General features: G+C 47.1%; 1 protein-coding gene across 1 annotated transcript; it reads left to right on the top strand.

Annotated features, from left to right (window-relative positions):
* Positions 1-10,933: 10,933 nt before the first annotated feature.
* scin (scinderin) lies at positions 10,934-22,027 on the top strand. The gene is given in 17 exon segments (XM_030347596.1): positions 10,934-11,400; positions 13,418-13,572; positions 14,121-14,282; positions 14,639-14,764; positions 14,767-14,790; positions 15,091-15,183; positions 15,399-15,531; positions 15,772-15,860; positions 16,506-16,721; positions 16,874-16,995; positions 17,130-17,220; positions 17,953-18,123; positions 19,316-19,493; positions 19,902-20,023; positions 20,887-20,964; positions 21,067-21,127; positions 21,339-22,027. Coding segments are annotated over 17 exon segments (2,163 nt in total). The 5' UTR covers positions 10,934-11,207; the 3' UTR covers positions 21,488-22,027.
* Positions 22,028-22,168: the final 141 nt, after the last annotated feature.

Below are 22,168 nucleotides of genomic sequence, written 5' to 3'. Positions count from 1 at the left end.
TGATTGAACACTGAAGTTCAGTAATTGAGTGTGAGGATAACGATGGAGATGGGGTGGTGCTGATGGAAGGAACTCATCTCATTTGAAACGCCCAAACAGGCCTCTGAAATGTAGTTTTACAACTCTCATTCTGTACTCTCAATCTCTCGAGATTCCCCCCTCCAAGTCTAATAAGCGGGCCAGGATGGAGAATGGAGGGATTCAGACTATATTTAGCACATTTATTGCGGTTCCAGAATGAAACTAAGTGGGTCAGCGTGACATGGGACACATCTCGCCAAAGCTTTTAACTCTAAGCGTGTGGTTGCTGGCAATTTGGAAACTAATTGTTTTTTGCGCAATTATATGTTGTCAGAGTAAAACAACATTAGGAAACTCGAAACACGTCGTTAAAGTTGTGGCCCTTATGTCCAACCGGTTGAAAGATATTGCCTAGTTTTCACCAACCTCAATGGAAGATGACGTGATAGTCGCCATACGCTTCAGTAGACACACAAGGTTGGAACTGAACACTAACAAACACAAGACATAACCATTCACGTGACTTTGTTCATTCCGATTCCAGGCAGTGGTGCATTGTGGGACATGTGGGAAAGTGAGAGTAGCTCAGCTAAACTACTCCCACTGAGGGATCTCATCCATCTTGGTCGCAACGCCGTTCTGTCTGCGCTAACAAGCCAGTTTGGCATATGTTTTAAATGGGCCTGTATCAAGGCCCACTGATGTTTCATAATATGTTTTGCTAACCCTAAAAGATTAAAAGATGAATAATGAAGTACTTTTTATTTCTTATTGGAAAGACTTGAGGATGAAAGCAGGGTACATAAATACGTGTTTAATAGTCCTTCACGTTCTAATTGCAGGTTGACTGACTCAAAAATGACTGCCTTTTTGCCATGAAGGGCTCAAAAGCTGAGGTATACAATCTTGTAAATGAAGGATACTCGGAAATGCCCTCTGAAGTAATGAAGCCCCCCTCCCTTACCGCTGGCTGATATAAAGCCAGATCCTTCGGAAGAAAGTCGGCAATCTATAACAATCTCGCAGCGGCAGAGAGCGCGGCGCGGCACATATTTAAAGGTCAGGGCTGGTTTTACAAGTGGAGGTAATAGTGCCCCTGCATTGCCATGAAGTGGCTGATCTGTCAGTGAGGCTCTGGTTTATGAGCGGCTTGTTGCTCACCCTCTACCCACTCTCACGTCCCCGCGGGCCCCGGCTCATTCCGGGGGCCATAAAATACACAATCGCTGAGATTCCTCACTGAATTAGTACGGGACAGCTCGACAAGGCCCCGGAAACAGTGACGGGGTGGTTTTGAACCCCACGCTACCCGTAGCGTTGATGGATCAGCAGAGGGGCCCCTGCTGCGTCGTCAGGGTGATTGCGTTGCGAGGGGTCTTGAGTGATGTGGCGCGGGTGCCTGCGCTACATACACCCCAGCCGTCCACCCGCACCGGGACGCTGAGGCGCTGAGACTGGACACACTGCTGAGGCCCCCCCCCCCCCTGTCAACCCGCTGGTGGGTTGACAGGTTCACCTGTTCATTCTTCAGGTTCACCTGAAGAATGAACCCAAAGTACACAACAGCCTCTATCTGGTCCCCCCCCCTCCAGTAACATCCGCCGGTCGGGTTCTGTGGTCCGCCTGGGTGGGGGTGACACTGAGGGGGTGAGGGGGAGCAGGGTGAGGGGGTGACAGACAGTGAGGGTGGGGGGTGACAGTGAGGGTGGGGGGTGACAGTGAGGGTTGGGGGGTGACAGTGAGGTGGGGGGTGACAGTGAGGGTTGGGGGGTGACAGTGAGGGTGGGGGGTGACAGTGAGGGTGGGGGGTGACAGTGAGGGAGGGGGGTGACAGTGAGGGTGAGGGGGTGACAGTGAGGGAGGGGGGTGACAGTGAGGGTGGGGGGTGACAGTGAGGGTGGGGGGTGACAGTGAGGGTGGGGGGGTGACAGTGAGGGGGGGGGTGACAGTGAGGGTGAGGGGGTGACAGTGAGGGTGAGGGGTGACAGTGAGGGTGGGGGGTGACAGTGAGGGTGAGGGGGTGACAGTGAGGGTGAGGGGGTGACAGTGAGGGAGGGCCGGCCTCTAAGTGGCGCTGGGAGCGGGGCCGATACGGCGCCGCGGTGCCGCTGGGTATAATATTGTGAAAGGTCATTCCTCTTTGCTTGAATGTTTTTTCCTCTTTTAGTACAGGTCTATCTCTCACCTGGAGCTCTGTGGAGGGCTGATAGCGCCGCGGCACACTGTAATTTCCCCCACCTTCTCTCATCTTTATCTCCCGGCCCGCTTTCACACTTCGCTATACGAGAGGAGTGTCCTACACACTCACACACACGCACACCTCAAACATACATACGCACACAAACGCACACACACACACATCGCACACGCACAGACGTTACACAGACACACGTAGGCGAGGCTGTAATCTCGCTGCTTGTACAAATGACACCCGCTTTCCCTCGGGGTGCTGACCCTGGCTCACACATGCCTGCTGCGAGCTGTGCGGCGCGCGTTAGCACGGGCTGCCTCAGGCTGGGGGGGGGACGTGGCTCTGGACCGCACCCCTCACACCCCAGGGCGCTCCCCCCACTCTCCTCACTCTCCTCACTCTCCTCACCCCTCTCACTCTCCTCACCCCTCTCACTCTCCTCACTCTCACTCTTCTCACTCCCTCACTCTTCTCACTCTCCCCACTCCCCTCACTCTCCTCACTCCCCACTCCCCCCACTCCCCTCACTCTTCTCACTCTCCCCACTCCCCTCACTCTTCTCACTCTCCCCACTCCCCTCACTCTTCTCACTCTCCCCACTCCCCTCACTCTCCTCACTCTCCTCACCCCTCTCACTCTCCTCACTCTCCTCACCCCTCTCACCCCCCACTCTTCTCACTCTCCTCACTCTCCTCACCCTCTCACTCTCCTCACCCCTCTCACTCCCCCCACTCTTCTCACTCTCCTCACTCTCCTCACTCTCCCCACTCCCCTCACCCCTCTCACTCTCCTCACTCTCCTCACCCCTCTCACTCCCCCAACTCTTCTCACTCTGCTCACTCTCCTCACACTTCCCCCTCCCCTCACCCCCCTCCCTCTTCCCCCTCCCCTTACTCCTCCCACTCGTCCCATTCCCCTCACTCCCCTCATTTGTGTATAGTATATTAACTCATATAACATGTGGTGTATAGTATATTAACTCATATAACATGTGGTGTATAGTATATTAACTCATATAACATGTGGTGTATAGTATATTAACTCATATAACATGTGGTGTATAGTATATTAACTCATATAACATGTGGTGTATAGTATATTAACAAATATAACATGTGGTGTATAGTATATTGACTTATATAGCATACAGTGTATAGAATATTACTTTATATAACATGTGGTGTGTAGTATATTACCTTATATAACATGTGGTGCATAGTATATTACATTATATAACATGTGTTGCATAATATATGAACATAAATAACTTGTGGTGCATAGTATATTAACTCATACAACATGTGGTGCATTACCTTACATAACATGTGATGAATAGTATACTACCTTGTATAACCAGGTCGGTCACCGAGGTTATGAACATGCTGGCTAGAGAACCAGCCCAGCCGCCGCAGAGACAGCACCCATGGGTGCGGGCTCCAGTGTATTCTGGTCCATTGAGATGCGTAGCACCAACAGAGCGGGTGTGACTGGAGCCCCAATGTGATGAGTGCTCCTCACCCCCCCCCCCCCCCTGGACTTCAGCGGCAGTGTCCCTGCAGGGTCTTGGGCCCTGGGGGGGGCGGGCTGGGCGAGGGAGCGGACCCCCACCCCAGGGTGGAGCGTGTGGTCAGAGAGTACAGCGGTGCAACGGGCAAACCCAGCCAGGGCAGACGCCGGAGCACCCGCAGATAGACAGAGAGCATGATGAGGGGGGGACAGAGGGAGGGAGGGGGGGGACAGAGGGAGGGAGGGGGGGGGACAGAGGGAGGGGGGAGAGAGACAGAGGGAGGGAGGGGGACAGAGGGAGGGAGGGGGGAGACAGAGGGAGGGAGGGGGGAGGCAGAGGGAGGGAGGGGGGACAGAGGGAGGGAGGGGGAGACAGAGGGAGGGAGGGGGGAGGCAGAGGGAGGGGGGAGACAGAGAGAGGGGGGGAGACAGAGAGGGGGGGGGAGACAGAGGGGGGGGGGAGAGAGAGGGAGGGAGGGGGGAGGCAGAGGGAGGGGGAGACAGAGAGAGAGGGGGAGACAGAGGGAGGGGGAGACAGAGGGAGGGGGAGACAGAGAGAGGGGGAGACAGAGGGAGGGGGGGAGACAGAGGGAGGGGGGAGACAGAGGGAGGGGGGAGACAGTAGGAGGGGGGGAGACAGAGGGAGGGGGGAGACGGTCGCATCACCACCCTGGCGTCTGAGGCGCCCGATAAGCCTTCATTAGCATACGGTTCTTTTCTCCTACAGAGGCTAAAACAAAAGGGCAGTTGATTGTTTTCTCCTTCTCTCTTTCTCTTTTCTTCCTTCCTTTCTTCCTCTCCTTGATCAGTGCAGCATTTAGGGGGTCTGGTCTTGTCTGTTTGTGTGTGGTGTGTGTGTGTGTGTTTGTGTGTGTGCATGTGTGTGTGATTGTGTGCGTGTGTTTATTTGTGTGTCTGTATGTGTGTGTGTGTGTTTGAATTTGTTTGTGAGGGTTCGTGCATACGTGCATGCTTGAGTGTGTGTTTGTCTCTGTGTGTGTGTCTCTGTGTGTACATTTGTGTGTGTGTGTGTGTGTGTGTGTGCTGTGTATACGTGTACATTCGTTTTTGTGTGTGTGTGTTTGTGTGTGTGTGTGTGTGTGTGAGTGTGTGTGTGTGTGTGTGTGTGTGTGTGTGTGTGTGTATTGTATCTCTGTGTACATTAGTGGGTGTGGTGTGTGTGTGGTGTGTCTGTGTGTGTGTGGTGTGTCTGTGTGTACTTTTGTGTGTGTGTGTGTGTGTGTGTGTGTGTGTGTGTGTGTGTGTGTGTGTTGTGTGTGTGTGTGTGTGTGTGGTACTTCTCTCCACTCTCCACAATGGACCTTGGAGACGGAGACGGACACACAAAGAGCTCAATGTGACGGTTGTCTGTCCAGTGTGCGGCCCCGTCCCTGGGGAGGGGGGGGGTCTCCTCCAACCCCGTTCCCCAGTCACACGTTAGCCTATAGTGCATATTTGACAGATTTGAAACACAAGAGAGAGGTGTGTGTGTGTATGTGTGTAGGGGGGAATGTAAATATGAAAATGCAGTAGGATATTATATTTCTCTGTGTTTTATTAGTGAAATGAAAGCTGTTTCTTACTTTTAGCGGTTTACATTTCCTGATCACTGACTGCAGTATGTTTCTTGAATTGATGAGAATTGCAAGTCATGTCAACAAGCAAAAAGTGATTTGAATTTTTTTACCTAAACATCTCCAAGTCTGGCAGTGTGTATTTTGATTGCGTGCACATGTGTATGCGTGTGAGCGCGCGTGTGTGTGCGTGTGCGTGTGTGTGTGTGTGTGTGTGTGTGTGTGTGTGACCTCAAGAGCATTGACTTAGCGCCCTGTAAAGACTGATTAACTGGATGAAGAGGGTCTGATTGGGGCCAACTTTCATTACCTACACTGTAATTTGAGCTTTGATTGGCTGGAGGTGTGAATTAAAGTCAAGGACAAATCAAACGCGTTTGACAGCCATCACAGTATAGCAGTGGTTCTGTCACCTTTGAGACCGAAAATCCACAGCAGGAACACTTAGTGGGAGAAACACTCTCCGTTTTGATGTGTTTGTTATCTCCGTGTTCCGTGTCAAACAGGGATTAGCAGTAAGCATCGCAACAGCAGCGTTACTAACAGGCTATAAAACAAAAGATTACAAGGGGCTCTCTGCCCCATGATGTGATTTAAAAGACTTACCTTTGTTTGATAGTGCCCAGTGTGATGGGAGGTTCACGTTATCAAGAGAACAAAGCCGGTTAAGAGATTATAAAAGCTGTGAGTATAGACGTTTAGAATTTCATTGAAATAAGACAATCTCTGGACATTTTTCCTTTGGCATGTGATTTCATTTAATCCAGTAGACATTTGGACAATAGCGCAATCTTGGCACAGTTTATCTCGGCTAGAATCACGTAGGTCTCTGCTAATATCTTCATCTATTAAAAACTATAAGCAACTAAAAGTGGATCCCACATAGACGATTTTAGGTCTTCGTCCTTTACCATTACATCTTTTTTTTTTTTTACCACCAATAAATATTGTTTACCAGAAGACGGTGTAATTGCGTCACTCGTGTGCATCGCTATCCCAGTCATCATTCACATAGTCCTATACTGCCACCTGTTGGCGATACACCCTACTACACCCCTAAATACTTGGCACGTTTCAGGAATCCACTTAATAAGGTCGAATATCCATGGAATGTACTTTGTGTGAAACACTGTTACAGGACAGATCTAATAAACAGTGCCCGTGAGTTTATGAGTTTATTCTTCTGCTCTCTTCATAAAACACCGTTTTGATACCAGTTTAACTTTTTTGTTCCCATCTTATAAAGGTGTATTACGTACTATGATGTACTTAAATAAAAAATGAAATCCCGATATACCCCCTGAACTTTGCGGATCAAACAGAGAAGTGGCTTTTGGTCATAAGACCAAAAAAGAAAGGTCCTACGTACCGAGGTGTTTATGTGGGTCTGAGTTTTGCAAGAGATCTCTATTTTAACCCATCTTTATCAGAGTCAACTTCATACATTCAGCATATGCACACTTTTATAATTATTACAAATAATGAATAAGTATTTTTCTTCAGTGAGGGTGACATCACCTGTTCAGACTGTCCGCCTTTCATTACAACCAACAGGTCTCCAGCACTGGGACATTTGTTCATTCATTCATAACAAGGACACACTTGTCATGCCAAACTGTCTGAATGGTTTCATATTGTTTAAAAAAAAAAATTGTCTGGAAATACAAATCCATAAATGAAATAGGCCTTCTGCAAAAATGTGGGTACCTTCATTTAAACCGTTATTCTTCTCGAAAATAGATAAACGAAACAGATCTATTTTTTAATTGAAACCAGCACAGCTTTTTCAACTTTCAAATTAGATGAGAGAAAGCAACAGGATGCTGTGCTTATTATTTTTTATTGGTTACAAAAATTATTATTTGAGTGATACAATTATAGAATAAATCAAATGTGTCACTTGTCGCCTATAAGGCTGAATCATTTTCCAGATTTAATTTGATAATTGACATAGGTGTTTAATACAGCACCACACCATACCTCCAGTCACCAGGGCCAAGGGGGCGCCAGCCCGGTGGATAGGAAGCCTGTGATGAACAGCAGGCCCTGGAGGAGGCTGAGGCCCTGGAGGAGGCTGAGGCCCTGGAGGCTGAGGCCCCGGAGGAGGCTGAGGCCCCGGAGGAGGCTGAGGCCCTGGAGGAGGCTAAGGCCCTGGAGGCTGAGGCCCCGGAGGAGGCTGAGGCCCCGGAGGAGGCTGAGGCCCTGGAGGCTGAGGCCCTGGAGGAGGCTGAGGCCCTGGAGGCTGAGGCCCGGAGGAGGCTGAGGCCCCGGAGGAGGCTGAGGCCCCGGAGGAGGCTGAGGCCCTGGAGGAGGCTGAGGCCCTGGAGGAGGCTGAGGCCCTGGAGGCTGAGGCCCCGGAGGAGGCTGAGGCCCCGGAGGAGGCTGAGGCCCCGGAGGAGGCTGAGGCCCTGGAGAAGGCTGAGGCCCTGGAGGAGTGTATACCGTTGGTCCCCAGGGTCTCACAGGCCCCTACAGTCTCATGCAGAAGTCAGAGGTCTTGTCCATGATTGACGCCAGCTTGGCTAACACCCTCCTCTCCCCACGTCCTCAGTGGACTCTAGAGGGCGGTACAGGACAGAGCTAGCCCTCTCTACCACTTTACTGAGTCTGTTTCTGTCTGTCCAGGGCTGCCACCACCACGGCAGAACACTGTTTAGAGGAGTGCAGATGCCACCACAGATAATGGAGGGTTTTGCATAGAAGTTGGACGGTGGTACCTTAGCACTACCACTTGAGGCCAACGGAGGGCGCTGTTGTACTTCAGGCGTTAAGTCTTTATGCTGGGGGTTTATTGCAGGTCAGCGTTTGTAATTGTAGATTCTAGAGTATGTTTACCATGAAAATATTATGTAGTATTATAGTGAATGAGCTAAGCCGAGCTAAGCAGTGTGAACACTCGTATTTATTGGCACTTCTGCGTGGGATTGTTAAATAGGACAACATGATGAGGCTATAGGATTACGTCTGTGATACCTACTGTACCTACAGGGAATTGTGGAATGTTGTCTCATGCTGATTATGATAACAAGTCAAGGGTAAATTAATCCTACTTACCTTATTTTAATTTAAAAAGTATTTAATTAAGTGTTTTGATCTCCTAAATTATGTATTTGTTGCTGTGCTGTTGAAAGTGAATTATTAATTGTATTAACAATTAATTAAATCACAAAAACCAACTTCTTTTATTTTTTTGAGAGAGAGAGAGAGAGAGAGAGAGAGAGAGAGAGAGAGAGAGAGAGAGAGAGAGAGAGAGAGAGAGAGAGAGAGAGAGAGAGAGAGAGAGTAAGAGACATAAAATTAGTTGTTTTCTGTTTTAATGTCAATAAAGCTCTTTCAATGTTTAATCAATAACCTGTTGGCAAATATGGCTGAAAAACATGAGGAAACATTGCTCTGTTCTATTTATGTTTATGATTATTATTATATTTACAATTAGTAAATTAGTCTACACAATCCAAAGAATGAGTAGAACAAATTATGTTGCATTAAAAAAAAGGGGGGGATTTATTAGTGATTAAAATCACTAATAAATGTACCTAATTACCAAAAGTATTTATCTGGGTGAAAATGCACTTTAGTATCAACAGTAAAAGTAAAAAAAGAACATGACCTGGCCTAGATAAATATTGTCAGTACCTCTGGTCCCCAGCGTTTGTCTTCGTGTTCATCGTCATAGTGGAGGAAGAGGAGGCCATCGTACTGCGGCTATCACTGGAGCTAACAGACATTAGCACTGTAGACTAACCTTTCACAATTAATTTGTAGCGGGCAACGATGAGTCTACTTCAAATATATTGGTGTAAAAGTACAATTCAATTTAAAATATAAAATGTTAAAGTGGGAGTCGAAACAAATATAAAAATGATTGATTACCAGTAGGTCTAATATGTGTCTATTTGTAAATATATTGATGTTGTTAGAGATGGCTGTAAACACGTTTATTTATGTAAGATTACCACGTGAATTATCTGTGTGTCAGGATGGGCCGTTTTTTCTGTATGTTTCTAGATCCCATTCCTTCTTCTTTATTCCCCTGTTGAACCATATCAGTATTTTGTGTAAATCAAACTTACACCTTTGCTGCAGATTCTCTAGAACTCATACATGCCTATACACTGTATATAAGCTGTTGTTTTACAACTAATAGACAACGAAATACGTGCAGTACACGTGTTGCAGCCATACCAGAGTGCTGTTGTCCAATGTGAGGCCCGGAGGTTAATTTAACTTTGATAATGGTTAAAGAGGCACCATGAACTTACTGTTAAAGTTTATATCACAAGTAAAGACAGTAAAACCCTGCGTTTCAACAGCTTTATTGAAGGAGGATTGTTTCTCAAAATAAGCTGACACCTACAATAAAATTATGATGAAGGGATGATGGTTGTGGAATAATGGTGTTGTGGGAATAATATTGTTTACAAACTATACATATGTAAAAGCTTTATTTGGTTTGAAGGCGCACTTGTAGGCTGTGGTGGTTGGTAAATCGGTTAATGTTGTTCAGCATGATTCTCTAACATCCCATAATTATATCCAAATACTACTGACTACCTTCTGCAAATTAATTTCTTTGTCCCAGGAAAGCTCAAACCAAAGCTCCGTCCTTGCGAACAAATGTGGTCCTTTCAATCGACCATTTCACAGAATCAATCTATTTTATCCATTATACATTTTGATGTGTTTTAAGTGTTTTTTTTTTATCTTCACATGTGTTTCTTTGTCATCTGTTCTCCCTCACTAGGTCTCAGAGACCTGAATGAAGTCAAAATGACATGAGATATATTATTGAAATGAAAGCACCAGACTTAACCATTGTATTACCACAGGCAGCTGACGTCCTTCCATCATGTGTTTTACTGCACACTGCTGATCTCTGTCTTTCACAACCTTGTCATTCTTTCCATTTCCATGTCTCCTCTAAAGAAAATCATCAACCAGATGTCTGATTTCACTACCTGTTTTAAAAATAATAAAAAGGACGGGAAGTGAAATCAAACTCATTGATGATTGATTTTTATATGCGTGTTACACATTTTGTGCAACTTCCAAAGTCTATGTTGCCTGCAGTATGATTCATTTAATAAGGATCCCCTCCCCAGATAAGGAGTGAGTTTAGAGATGAAAGCTGTTAGCTAATTGAACAGCACTCAGCCTCAGAGGACAGGCCCGGAGCCTGGGACCACGCTGGCTACTGCACACGACTCCATTACGGCTGAGGCAGTCTGCGTCTTCCCAACAGCGGTATGCTTGGAGAAACAGTACAATGTAAAACATCAAAGGAAATCCACGTATGGATTTACGAGGGGTATTCGATTAAAGAAACCATAGGGTTAAAGCGAGGAACTACCGGAATGGTGTACAAATCAAAGTCAAAGCTGCAGCAATGTTTACCTTGGTACGCTGATAGTATTTGATATTCAAAGTACAGTAACAGCACAGTGGTAATATCTCTGTCTCCTCATTATCGCCGTGAAGCACTTAAGATAAAGGAAGCAGCGTGTGATTGCATCATGAGTCAGTCTTGTTTATTAACCAAGTCCCACTCAGTGTGCGTGTGTGTGTGTGTACCTCATCAACGTCGGGACACACCCACCCTGTGCTGAGCTTCCTGAGAGCGTAAAAGCCTGCAGCCCACAGTGCTGCCTCTACAGTCCCCCAGTCCGCAGCTGACAGACGCTGCACTGTGCTCCAGCACCTGCCTCTGCCTCCAGCCACAGCCTTCTACCGGCCCCTGTCCCAGCCCTCTGCCCGCCTCCCTGACCCTCCGGACATCAACTTCTACCGGCCCCTGGCCCCTCTGCCCTGACCCTCCAGACACCACCTTCAACCCCTGACCCTTCAGCCCCCCCCCCCCCCCCCAGCCCAGCCCAAACCCTGGCCCTCCGTCCTGACCCTCCAGCCCCACTGAAGACATGGTGCTCCACCACAAAGAGTTTGAGAAGGCTGGCCGCGCGGCCGGCCTGCAGGTGTGGAGGATCGAGAGCCTGGAGCTGGCCCCCGTGCCCGAGGGCCTCCACGGGAGCTTCTTCACCGGCGACGCCTACCTGGTCCTGCGGACGACGATGCAGAAGAACCACTCGTTCTACGACCTCCACTACTGGCTCGGTGAGTCATGGGAGGCTGCTCTATGGCTTGGACGGATGGCATGATAATGTCTCTATTGTGCATGGCGGGGCAAGTCATTTGATGTCACCCTGTACTGCGTGTTAGACTATATCGGTTATGCTATTGAGTTTGGCTGCTATATTTTTGTGATATCTGATCCACTATGTGTATCCTGTGTTTAGTACCGTGGAGTGTTGGAGGAAAGGCAGTACTGATGGATATGTTTACATGTAAACATGAACAGTATTGGGGAAATTAACCTCAGCTACTTCAGAATAGGAGCTATGAAACCTCTGCACACCAGACAATCAAGGCAGTAAAGCAATAAGCCATTAAGCTTTTATGATCATCATTAAAATCCAGAAACTGACTCGCAAACCCCGTGCTTAATGTTTGTTTAATATTGTGTATAGCAATGATTGCAAATATATTCCACATGGATGTATCTTATGAAAGCAGTGTGGTAAAGCAGCATTTATCAAATTAAAAGCGGATTTAACAATCATGATATGAATATGGAATTTGATTGTGGAATGTCGGCGATGTTATGAGAAACATTGCTGCCTCTTTGCTCTGAAGAGTCTCCTTCTTGAAAGTGTTGATGGACACATGAAAGAGGAATCCAGTTATACAGGTTTGCACTGACATCTTACTGCCAGAGGCCATAATCAAAATTGCTAACCATTAATAGCTGTCTGACTTATGATTTATAAGTAGCTAGCTACCAACGTCAGAATTTCCCAAATTAAATCTGATCATTCAAAATGCCAGCTGCTCTGTGATTATGCCATTAAACTGAATCAAACTCAATCCAATTAAGAGATTTAGTACGAGTTCTTGAAAGATGAAAGATGTAAATGCACTGAATGACTACATCTCCCTCCTGCATCCCCCCCCCCCCCCCCTCCCACCCCCACAACTTCCTTTTCGGTTGAAGTCAATAACATTAAGAGGTTTTCACATCCTCTCTCTCTTCTCTCTCTTCTCTCTCTCTCTTCTCTCTCTCCTCTCTTCTCTCTATCTCTCTCTCTCTCTCTCTCCTCTCTCTCTCTCTCTCTCTTCTCTCTCTCTCTCTCTCTCTCTCTTCTCTCTCTCTCTCTCTCTCTCTCTCCTCTCTTCTCTCTCTCTCTCTCTCTCTTCTCTCTCTCTCTCTCTCTCTCTCTCTCTCTCTCTCTAGCCACATGTCTCTCTCCCTTCCTGAATACCACTGAACCATTAAGAGCATGTGTTCATAGTAATGCTGCACAGATCCTAATCTTCTTTCTTAACACTTCCCTCACTACAGATTAATTAATGCTGGTATAACATGCTGGCTTTTTGGACTGTAACACTTTACCGTAAAACCCATGGTCAATATAAATGACTTGTTGTGAGTTGTAGACTTTTTAGGCTACACTTCGGCATTTGAGTGTCCATCATTAATACTTGTATTATATTGTTAATGTAGTACTCGAATACATTTTTAAATTTCTAAAAACAGAAAATATACTACAGAAAATAGATAATCTATGATTCATTAAATTACTAATTTATCCGGACCCAGTGGAACGTGTACACAATGTGGTCTGAATGAACTGTCTTGTTCTGAGTTACTGGACCAAAGCCTAGAACCAGTGCTACAGAACCAGCGGTTCTGATTGGCCTGTAGGTCGGCATGACGACCTGTGACTGATCAACACTACCTTACCAGCCTGACAATACAGAGAGCTTGGGAGATTCACACACTGTCCCCTTAATAACATCATGTGAATGTAAATCTGACATTCATTCTAAAATGAACTTTTCATACATGTTATGAACATTTCACATATGAAAAAATAAAAAGTGAAATATTATGCAAACATGACATTTGGCTCCGGGCAAACAGAAGGGGCCGTGGTGGGTTTTGTATTGTTCCAATCTTTTCGTGGTCATCGTTGCTGTGGTAACAGAAGGGTGAAAATGGTCCACTCCCATCATTCGCTTTATGATTCGATTTTATTGGAGATAAGAATATAAAAGGTTCTCTTATCCCCAGGGAAGGAGTGCAGCCAGGACGAGAGCACGGCCGCGGCCATCTTCAGTGTCCAGCTGGACGACTTCCTGGGGGGCCGGCCGGTGCAGTACCGGGAGCTGCAGGGGGTGGAGTCCACCGCGTTCACCAGCCTCTTCAAGGGAGGCATCACGTACAAAGTACGCCTTTCATGGCTCCCGTCAAACTCCACACCCAAGTAGTGACGCTGAAGCTCAAAATATCCCCTAAGTCGCTGTTTTGTTCCATAAATTCTGCTGCAGAGTTATGTTTGGCGGCCGCACACGGAATAGTAGTTACTCATCATGGGTTAAAAAAAAGGGTGCAAACAAGCAATAAACTGTAGATCATCTGTTTAATACTGCATACTGTGTTGAGGGCAAAGTAGGCAATATACTGTACGCTTACTTTGAAGGAGGATATTTACTGTATGCTAACTGTGTAGAAGGCTATATACTTTATATACAATTTATGATGTTTCCTAAAGCTGTCAACACATCATAGTAAAATTATACAGAACTGCATAATCAATTACTAGATTTAGTTTAAAAGATGTCCGTTCTTCAACAGCAGATGCTTTGGTCATGGGCCGACAAACTAAAATGTCGCTGTGTTTTCCTTTCAGATATCTGGTCCCCTTACTGTATGCTAACTGTGTTGAAGGCTACAAGCTTGATGCTAACCCTGTTGACTTCTCTCTGCCTGACAGACAGGGGGAGTGTCAACAGGCTTCCACCATGTGGTCACCAATGACCTTTCTGCTCAGAGGCTCTTCCACATCAAGGGCCGGCGTGTCGTCAGGGCGACGGAGGTCCTGCTCAGCTGGTCCAACTTTAATAAGGGCGACTGCTTCATCGTGGACCTCGGAGCGGTAAGCATCCACTCGATATCAGAGAAGAAGTGGACACTTCAAAGTAAAAGTCCTCCCAAATCATGAATTGCAGTAACCATCTGGGTTGAGAAACAAACACGATTTCTCTTAATTTTGCACCGCAAGCCATTGGGCCATGTCCAAATTCATTTCAAGGGTTTATTGCAGTGGGCATCTACTATTTTGCTGTTGTCACCTAAAGATGTTAATGCTTTATATTTACCTGAAGGCATCCTAAACAAACTCCTGCTACATGTTTATAAAAGGAGGGGTGAGGCATGTATTCAAGTTAAAGTAAATGTTTACACTGGGGTTAGCTTCACCTTGTCTCTTCTGTCGCCTGTCTGCTTCCTTAGGTGATTTACCAATGGTGTGGTTCCATGTGCAACAAGTTTGAGCGACTGAAGGCGATGCAAGTAGCCAACGGTATCCGTGACAACGAGAGAAATGGGAGGGCCAAGCTTGTGGTTGTGGAAGAGGGAAGAACGAGCCATCGAGTTTGACCGAGGTAAGGTTTTGTCATGCTTTTTTAACCAAAGTCTAACTCTCAAATCAGCAACATTACTACAGACTAATGAGACTAGACTACTTCCACAATGACCGTGTCTCCGGTTAACCTCTTCTCTGGTTTCCTGCCGTACGTTGTGGTCCTCTAAAGAGAAACATAATAAATATGCTGTTATTGTTGACCTCTTTGTTACTTATTGCAGCCAATCACACAAACAGCAGCAGAGTCTTTGCGGTCCTTTAACTGTATCGTGTGCTGTGCACATGTATCAAGCTCCTAACGCTTCCTTTCACATGCCAGGTTCTGGGGAGAAAGCCAGAATTACCGGAGGGCGATGACAGCGAGGATACAGTCGCTGACATGGCCAATAGAAAGATCGCAAAACTATACATGGTACAAGATATACATGCAGTCTCAAACACTAAACATACATACATACATGCGTACATAGATACATAAATACATGCATGCGTACCTACGTGCATATGTAAAAACGTACAGACATTCACCCATTCATACATTAATACATATAAAATCCAGTTACACTTCAAGACTCACTTTCACTGGTAGACATTACTTTTGACATTAGTTCTGTGATTTGTCTGCAGGTGTCTGATGCCTCGGGGGACATGAAGGTGTCCCTTGTGTCAGAGGAAAACCCATTCAACCAGGAGCAACTGCTGTCAGATGAATGCTTCATCCTCGACAATGGCAAGAACAAGAAGATCTTTGTGTGGAAAGGTATCTTCTCAAACCCGTAGTAAATGTAAACCTTATTTCTGTATAGCATCTGTATTACCTGCCCTTTACACGATCTTTCTTTACTCTAATGTTTTTGCCTTATGTGTATATCTATTGCCTTGTGTGTGTATATGTATTGCTTCTGCACTCTGTTAAGCACTTCATAAGCCATCATTTAATAAGGTGCTCTATAAACAATGATATTCTTACTTATTTACTGATCCTATTTGCTTTGGACAGGACATAAGGCCAACCCCAGTGAGAGGAGAGAGGCTATGAAAACAGCTGAGGGCTTCATCAAACAGATGGGCTACGACCCAAACACACAGGTTAGGAACATTCTGCCTTCATAGTCTCTATGCTATTACTGTTCCTACCTGGGCGCTGGGCGACGGCCAGGTATGGTGTTTATACCAAACCAGTCATCGCTGATTCTTTGCTTGCCTCTTTACCAGTTGGTCGCTTTGCGACCGATTCTAGATATTTTTCATGACTTAGAAACATAGAATACATCTACAACAGAGAGGTGGTAGGACTGGGGGACCACTTGAACACAGTGGTATAGAGATAGTGAGGACTGGTGCCATACAGAGCGGTACAGTGTAGCACATGAACCCAGTGGTATAGAGATAGTGAGGAGTGGTACACTACAGAGCGGTACAGTGTAGCACATGAACCCAGTGGTATAGAGATAGGACTGGTTCACCACAGAGTACTGCCAGCTGTTTCCTTACCCTCACACATCTGCATAATCCCGGAATCATACATTTCCCGGAATAAGACCAGAGAACCAAACTCCGTGACCGATGAAATCAATGTTCCAACTTTTCCTTGCTCTTCTCCCGAAGCAGAGTTGAATTTTTAGCCCATGATCTTTTCACAACATGCACATGAAGGATTTCTCTCTTATATCCGGAAATAGCCAAGCATGATGGCAACCCAAACCCCATGTGAATTTCCCTCCCCACCAACAGATCCAGGTTCTCCCGGAGGCTGGGGAAACAGCCATCTTCAGGCAGTTCTTCTCGGGCTGGAGGGAGAAGGACCAGAGCGAGGGCTTCGGGAAGGTCTACGTCACCAACAGAATCGCCAAGATCCAGCAGACCCAGTTCGACGCCTCGAAGCTCCACAGCTCCGCCCAAATGGCGGCCCAGTACAACATGGTGGACGACGGGAGTGGGGAAACCCAGGTGGGCTCGACCTCCTCCTTCTTTACCAGACGAACGCATCCATAGCGCCCTGTGACCTGTAGATGGCAGCAAACTCACCAAGTGAGTCCGATGTGCAGATACTCATACTATAAAACATTTAAGAAAATACATTTCTTTCAATCTCCTTTCAGATCTGGAGGGTGGAGAGCAGCGGACGAGTTCCGGTGGACGCTGACACCTACGGTCAGTTCTACGGCGGAGACTGTTACATCATCCTGTACACATACAGGAAGGGCCAGATCATCTACACCTGGTAGGCATCCAGCACCCAGCATCCCGTCACACACGATGTGCACCATGTGTCCATGTGTGATGCATGCGCTACCGGGCTATATGCAAGCTGTGTGCAAGCTATCTTGTCATGTCCCTCCCTCCTCCGGCCTCCAGGCAGGGAGCCAGCTGCACCCTGGACGAGCTGACAGCCTCCGCCTTCCTCACGGTGGAGCTGGACCGGTCCCTGGGAGGGAACGCCGTCCAGGTGGGCCGGGGGGCCGACTGGAGTCCAACGGGAAATGCAAATGAGATGCCTGGAGAGCTCGACTGACTGGTTTAGTTTTAGTTCACTCAGGGGTCATGTCCCCTCAGGCTGGACCGTGTGCAAGAAGCAGAGCTAAGCACAACTAGATTGACTGTGCTCTTTCTCTTGTCGCCACATTGTGGTGGTAACTCTGGGAGGACGAGGCATAGCCACTCGTCTTCTTGGCTAACGATACCTCTTACCCAACATTGCTGGATTAGAAATGAGAAATCATACCATTTATTAAAAAAAAGCATTGGCATAGAAATAGGTATGCACGTTTTTTTTTGGCCAAAGAGGTTTGAGTTAAGTATTATTTGTTGATGATTATAATTATTATCTATTATCTGTATCTACTTTATTATGAGCTATAGCGGTAGGCCTAGTAGTAATCTGCATATTATTCATCATAGTAGTAGTTCGCAGTAGAATTAGTATTAGGTGAATAAGTTGTAGTAGCAGTAGTAGTAGTAGTATAGTAGTACTATACTAGTAGTAGTAGTAGTAGTAGTATAGTAGTAGCAGTAGTAGTAGTAGTAGCAGTAGTAGTAGTACTAGTAGTAGCAGTACCGCTAGCAGTTCTACTTATAGTAATAGTAGCAGTAGTAGTATAGTAGTAGCAGTAGCAGTAGTAGTAGTAGCAGTAGTGATATGTGAGGATGTACCAAATGGGCTCTTCTTCTGTGTTCTCAGGTCAGGGTCTCCCAGGGCAAGGAGCCCCCCCACCTCCTGAGTCTCTTTAAGACCACGCCCCTGATAGTCTTTAAGAATGGTACGTCCCGCCTGGGGGGTCAGGCCCCCCCACCTGCAACCCGCCTCTTCCAGGTGCGGAGGAATCTGAGCACCATTACAAGAATCGCAGAGGTAAGCATTTAAAAAAAACTATTATTCACATTTGTTTGTATTCTTTTTTATTAACAATGTTTTGATTTAAATTGAAAGTAGTCCGGCCCTGTATGTATTTAATGTCTGGTTCATCCATTCTTAGAGTGACCCCCTCACAAGTACTTCACTATATGTCCAATGGAAAAGCAAAGCTAGAAGAACATATACACATTCCTGTAACATTGAACGCATCACAAACCAATATGCAAATCATTGAGCAGGTTTAGCTCATAAGGGAAGGGGCGTGGCCTGGGTTGGTGTGACGATTATCAAAATAACTCACATCTGGCATATTTTTTTAAGCTAAGCAAAATTCCAGTGAGTTCAGAGATGCAAATGAGTCTAAGTCAGGGTTGGCCTGTTACACAGGGTGCTCTTAGACTGGCCTGTTACACAGGGTGCTCACAGACAGGCATGTAGGCTGTTTCACAGACAGGTCTCAGACAGGCCTGTTTCACAGGGTGCTCACAGACAGGCCTGTTACACAGGGTGCTCACAGACAGGCCTGTTACACAGGGTGCTCACAGACAGGCCTGTTACACAGGGTGCTCACAGACAGGCCTGTTACACAGGGTGCTCACAGACAGGCCTGTTACACAGGGTGCTCACAGACAGGTCTCAGACAGGCCTGTTACACAGGGTGCTCTCAGACAGGCCTGTTACACAGGGTGCTCACAGACAGGCCTGTTACACAGGGTGCTCACAGACAGGCCTGTTACACAGGGTGCTCACAGACAGGTCTCAGACAGGCCTGTTACACAGGGTGCTCACAGACAGGCCTGTTACACAGGGTGCTCACAGACAGGCCTGTTTCACAGGGTGCTCATAGACAGCCTGTTACACAGGGTGCTCATAGACAGGTCTCAGACAGGCCTGTTACACAGGGTGCTCACAGACAGGCCTGTTTCACAGGGTGCTCATAGACAGCCTGTTACACAGGGTGCTCATAGACAGACCTGTTTCACAGGGGGCTTACAGACAGACCACTAGACTGTTCACGGTCCCTCCCCGTGCGTTACTCCATTCATAAATCCTCAATGCGGGAAAAACTCTCGTGACACTATTCTTCAGTACATTGTTAAACTAGATAAGAATAAGATCAGAATAGTCGATTCAGTACAGCAGATACTCTTCAGGGGGTCCTGAATGTGTTCTTGTCTGTGGCCATCAGGTGGAGGCCAGGGCGTCCAGCCTGAACGCCAACGACGCCTTCCTGCTCAGGACGCCTGGGGGCCGGGGGTTCCTGTGGGTGGGCCGAGGGGCCAGCGGGGAAGAGGAGAAGGGGGCCCAGTACATCAGCGAGAAGCTGGTGTGTAACAGCAAGCGCATAGCAGAGGGGGAGGAGCCAGGTAAAGCACCAGACCCCCGTCTGTCTGGAGGCCTTTCCATCCAGCCGTTCACACTCCCCGAACACAAACAGTGTTCGGTGCTAAGAGGGCGATATACTGGCCCAATTTGCATAACCTTTATTGTGTCTTGTCTATGATCAGACTGTGTGCTTGTGTATGTGTGTGTGTGTGTGTGTGTGTGTGTGTGAGTGTGTTTGTGCGTGTGTGCGTGTGTTTGTGTTTGTGTTTGTGTGTGTATGTGTGTGTGTGAATTTGAGTGTGTTTGTGCGTGTGTGTTTGCGTGTGTGTGTGTGTGCGTGTGTGCACTTGAGTGTGTGTGCAAGTGTGTGTGTGTGTGTGTGTGTGTGTGTGTGTAAGCGTGTGTGGGTGTGTGATGATGATCATAAAGTTTCTGTTCCTGCATTACAGCGGACTTCTGGGATGCGTTGGGCGGGAAGTCAGATTATCAGACCTCGGACAACCTGCAGAGTCAGAGCATGAGTCATCCCGTCCGTCTGTTCGGCTGCTCCAACAAGACCGGCACGTTTATGGTGAGGAACCATCACTAGTTTTACTTTCATACGTATTCATTTTCCACATCATTGGTTCCATTATAAATCTGAATATGGAATGAGGGGAACCATTATAAATAGTAAAGGTACGTTATATATATCTATACATACTTGTATCCTTTAACATCTGATCTGCTGCTATGGGAGAAATACGCCATCCCCCTCAGTTCTAAAAGTTGATCAGTTGATCGCCAATCAATTATTTAGGATCACTTTTAAAATGAGCATTTCCATGCTCCTCAAGTTATATAAAATGATCATAGTGGGAAAACTAGTGTGTGAGAGCCAGAATTGCCAGTGTGCTGAATAGTGCTCTATAAATAACTGTGAACAACGCTATGCCGTAGAGCAGACACTGCCAGCTCCACTGCGGCAGCCATTATGAAATTAATTTGCAAGGCGAACTGCAACAACGTCGAAAAATAAATCAGGCAAATTGGCTTTTAGAAACTGGGATGGATGTTGTTGTCATATGGACAGATGACAGGGAGTGGGGGAGCCCTTAAGACACCTGTACATACATCTGTACTCTGGCAACAGAGTGTGGGGGGGGGTATGCATGTGCCTGTGTGTGTGTGTGTGTGTGTGTGTGTGTGTGGGGGGGGGGGGTATGCACGTGGGTGTGTGTGGCCATGCATGTGCGTGTGAGTATGTGTGTGTGTGGGTATGTGCGTGTGGGTATGCATGTGTGTGTGTGTGTGTGTGTGTGTTGCGCGCGTATGTGTGTGTGCACGTGTGTGTGCGTGTGCACGTGTGTGTGCGTGTGCACGTATATATGTGTGTATTCACGTATAAGAGAAGGGCGTGGTTCTCCACATGACCTGGCTGTCTTGCCCCCCAAGGTGGAGGAGGTCCCGGGGGAGTTCACCCAGGAGGACCTGGCCGAGGACGACGTGATGCTGCTGGACGTGTGGGACCAGGTACGGGACGTCCGGCCCCAGGACCCGGAGAACACACACCATGAGCACAGCGTCACATTCAGTCCCCTCATATCTCACAGGTCCAATGTGTACTCCTCACAGGTCTTCCTTTGGTTTGGAAAGGACGCCAACGATCTGGAAAGAACGGAGTCTGTCAGATCGGGTTAGTGATCGACAAAGTTTAATCTGTTTCAGTCATGTTTTTATTTTTATTGTTATTTATTTCAATCAGAAAACTCAACTTTCTCAGTTTTTTTTTTTGAAGATGAAATCTTCAAATCAAAGTAAAACACGAGGCGTCCCCCCGTATGAGCAGCAGGTCTGGGGGGTCGGCAGCGCCTTCCTAACCTGTGTTTGCACCGTTCCCCTCGCAGCTCAACAGTACATAGAGACCGACCCAGGGGGCCGGGACCCCCGGACCCCCGTGGTGACGGTAAAGCAGGGCCACGAGCCCGCCACCTTCACGGGCTGGTTCCTGGCCTGGGACCCCTCCTACACCGCCTTCAGCTCCCTGAAGCTGTAGCAGAGCAAGCCGTCTGGGCGGCGGGAGCGAGGACAAAGGAGCCATGCGAGGGCTCCATCTGATCTGCACTGCAAGGGGAATGACAAATCGGTGCTGCGTATGTTTTAAACTCATGTTATAATTATGTAATCAACATTGTTTTTATATCTATATATGTTAAGGTAAAAGCCAAAGCAAACAGTATTGCCTTTCAGTGTGTGTGTGTGGGGGGGGTGCGCGTGTCTGTGTGTGTGTCTGCGTGCTTGTGTGCACGCGATGAATATAATATATAATAATATATCTATGATATCTATATAATAATATATATATATAATTCATCGCTAAGTTGTCGTTGCAGGGCAGTCACCACAGGGTGGCGCCCGAGCAGCATGGTACTCCGCGATTTTTTTTGCTGAAACAGTACTTTATTCACAGTTTATTTGCATGCTTCCCGCTTCTTGTGACTTACTGTTTATTGAGTTGAAATTGCCAGCATGTTTGCAACAATGTAATGCTAGTATTGGTATCCGGTGCTTCACTTGGAATAAACTGTTGAGGCAGTCTTGTCTTTGTTGTAAGTAGCGTCGACCGAGAGCGATTAACCCCGGACAGGCTGATCTGCATACACACATACAAAACCTCATCACACGCATGCACGCACCGCACACACCACACACACACACACACCACACACACACACAC

Source organism: Gadus morhua, chromosome 22 (genome assembly GCF_902167405.1).
Source record: "Gadus morhua chromosome 22, gadMor3.0, whole genome shotgun sequence".
NCBI classification, from domain to species: Eukaryota; Metazoa; Chordata; class Actinopteri; order Gadiformes; family Gadidae; genus Gadus; species Gadus morhua.
The sequence above is the reverse complement of the archived record's forward strand: the minus strand, read 5'-3'. Positions and strand labels throughout refer to the sequence as shown.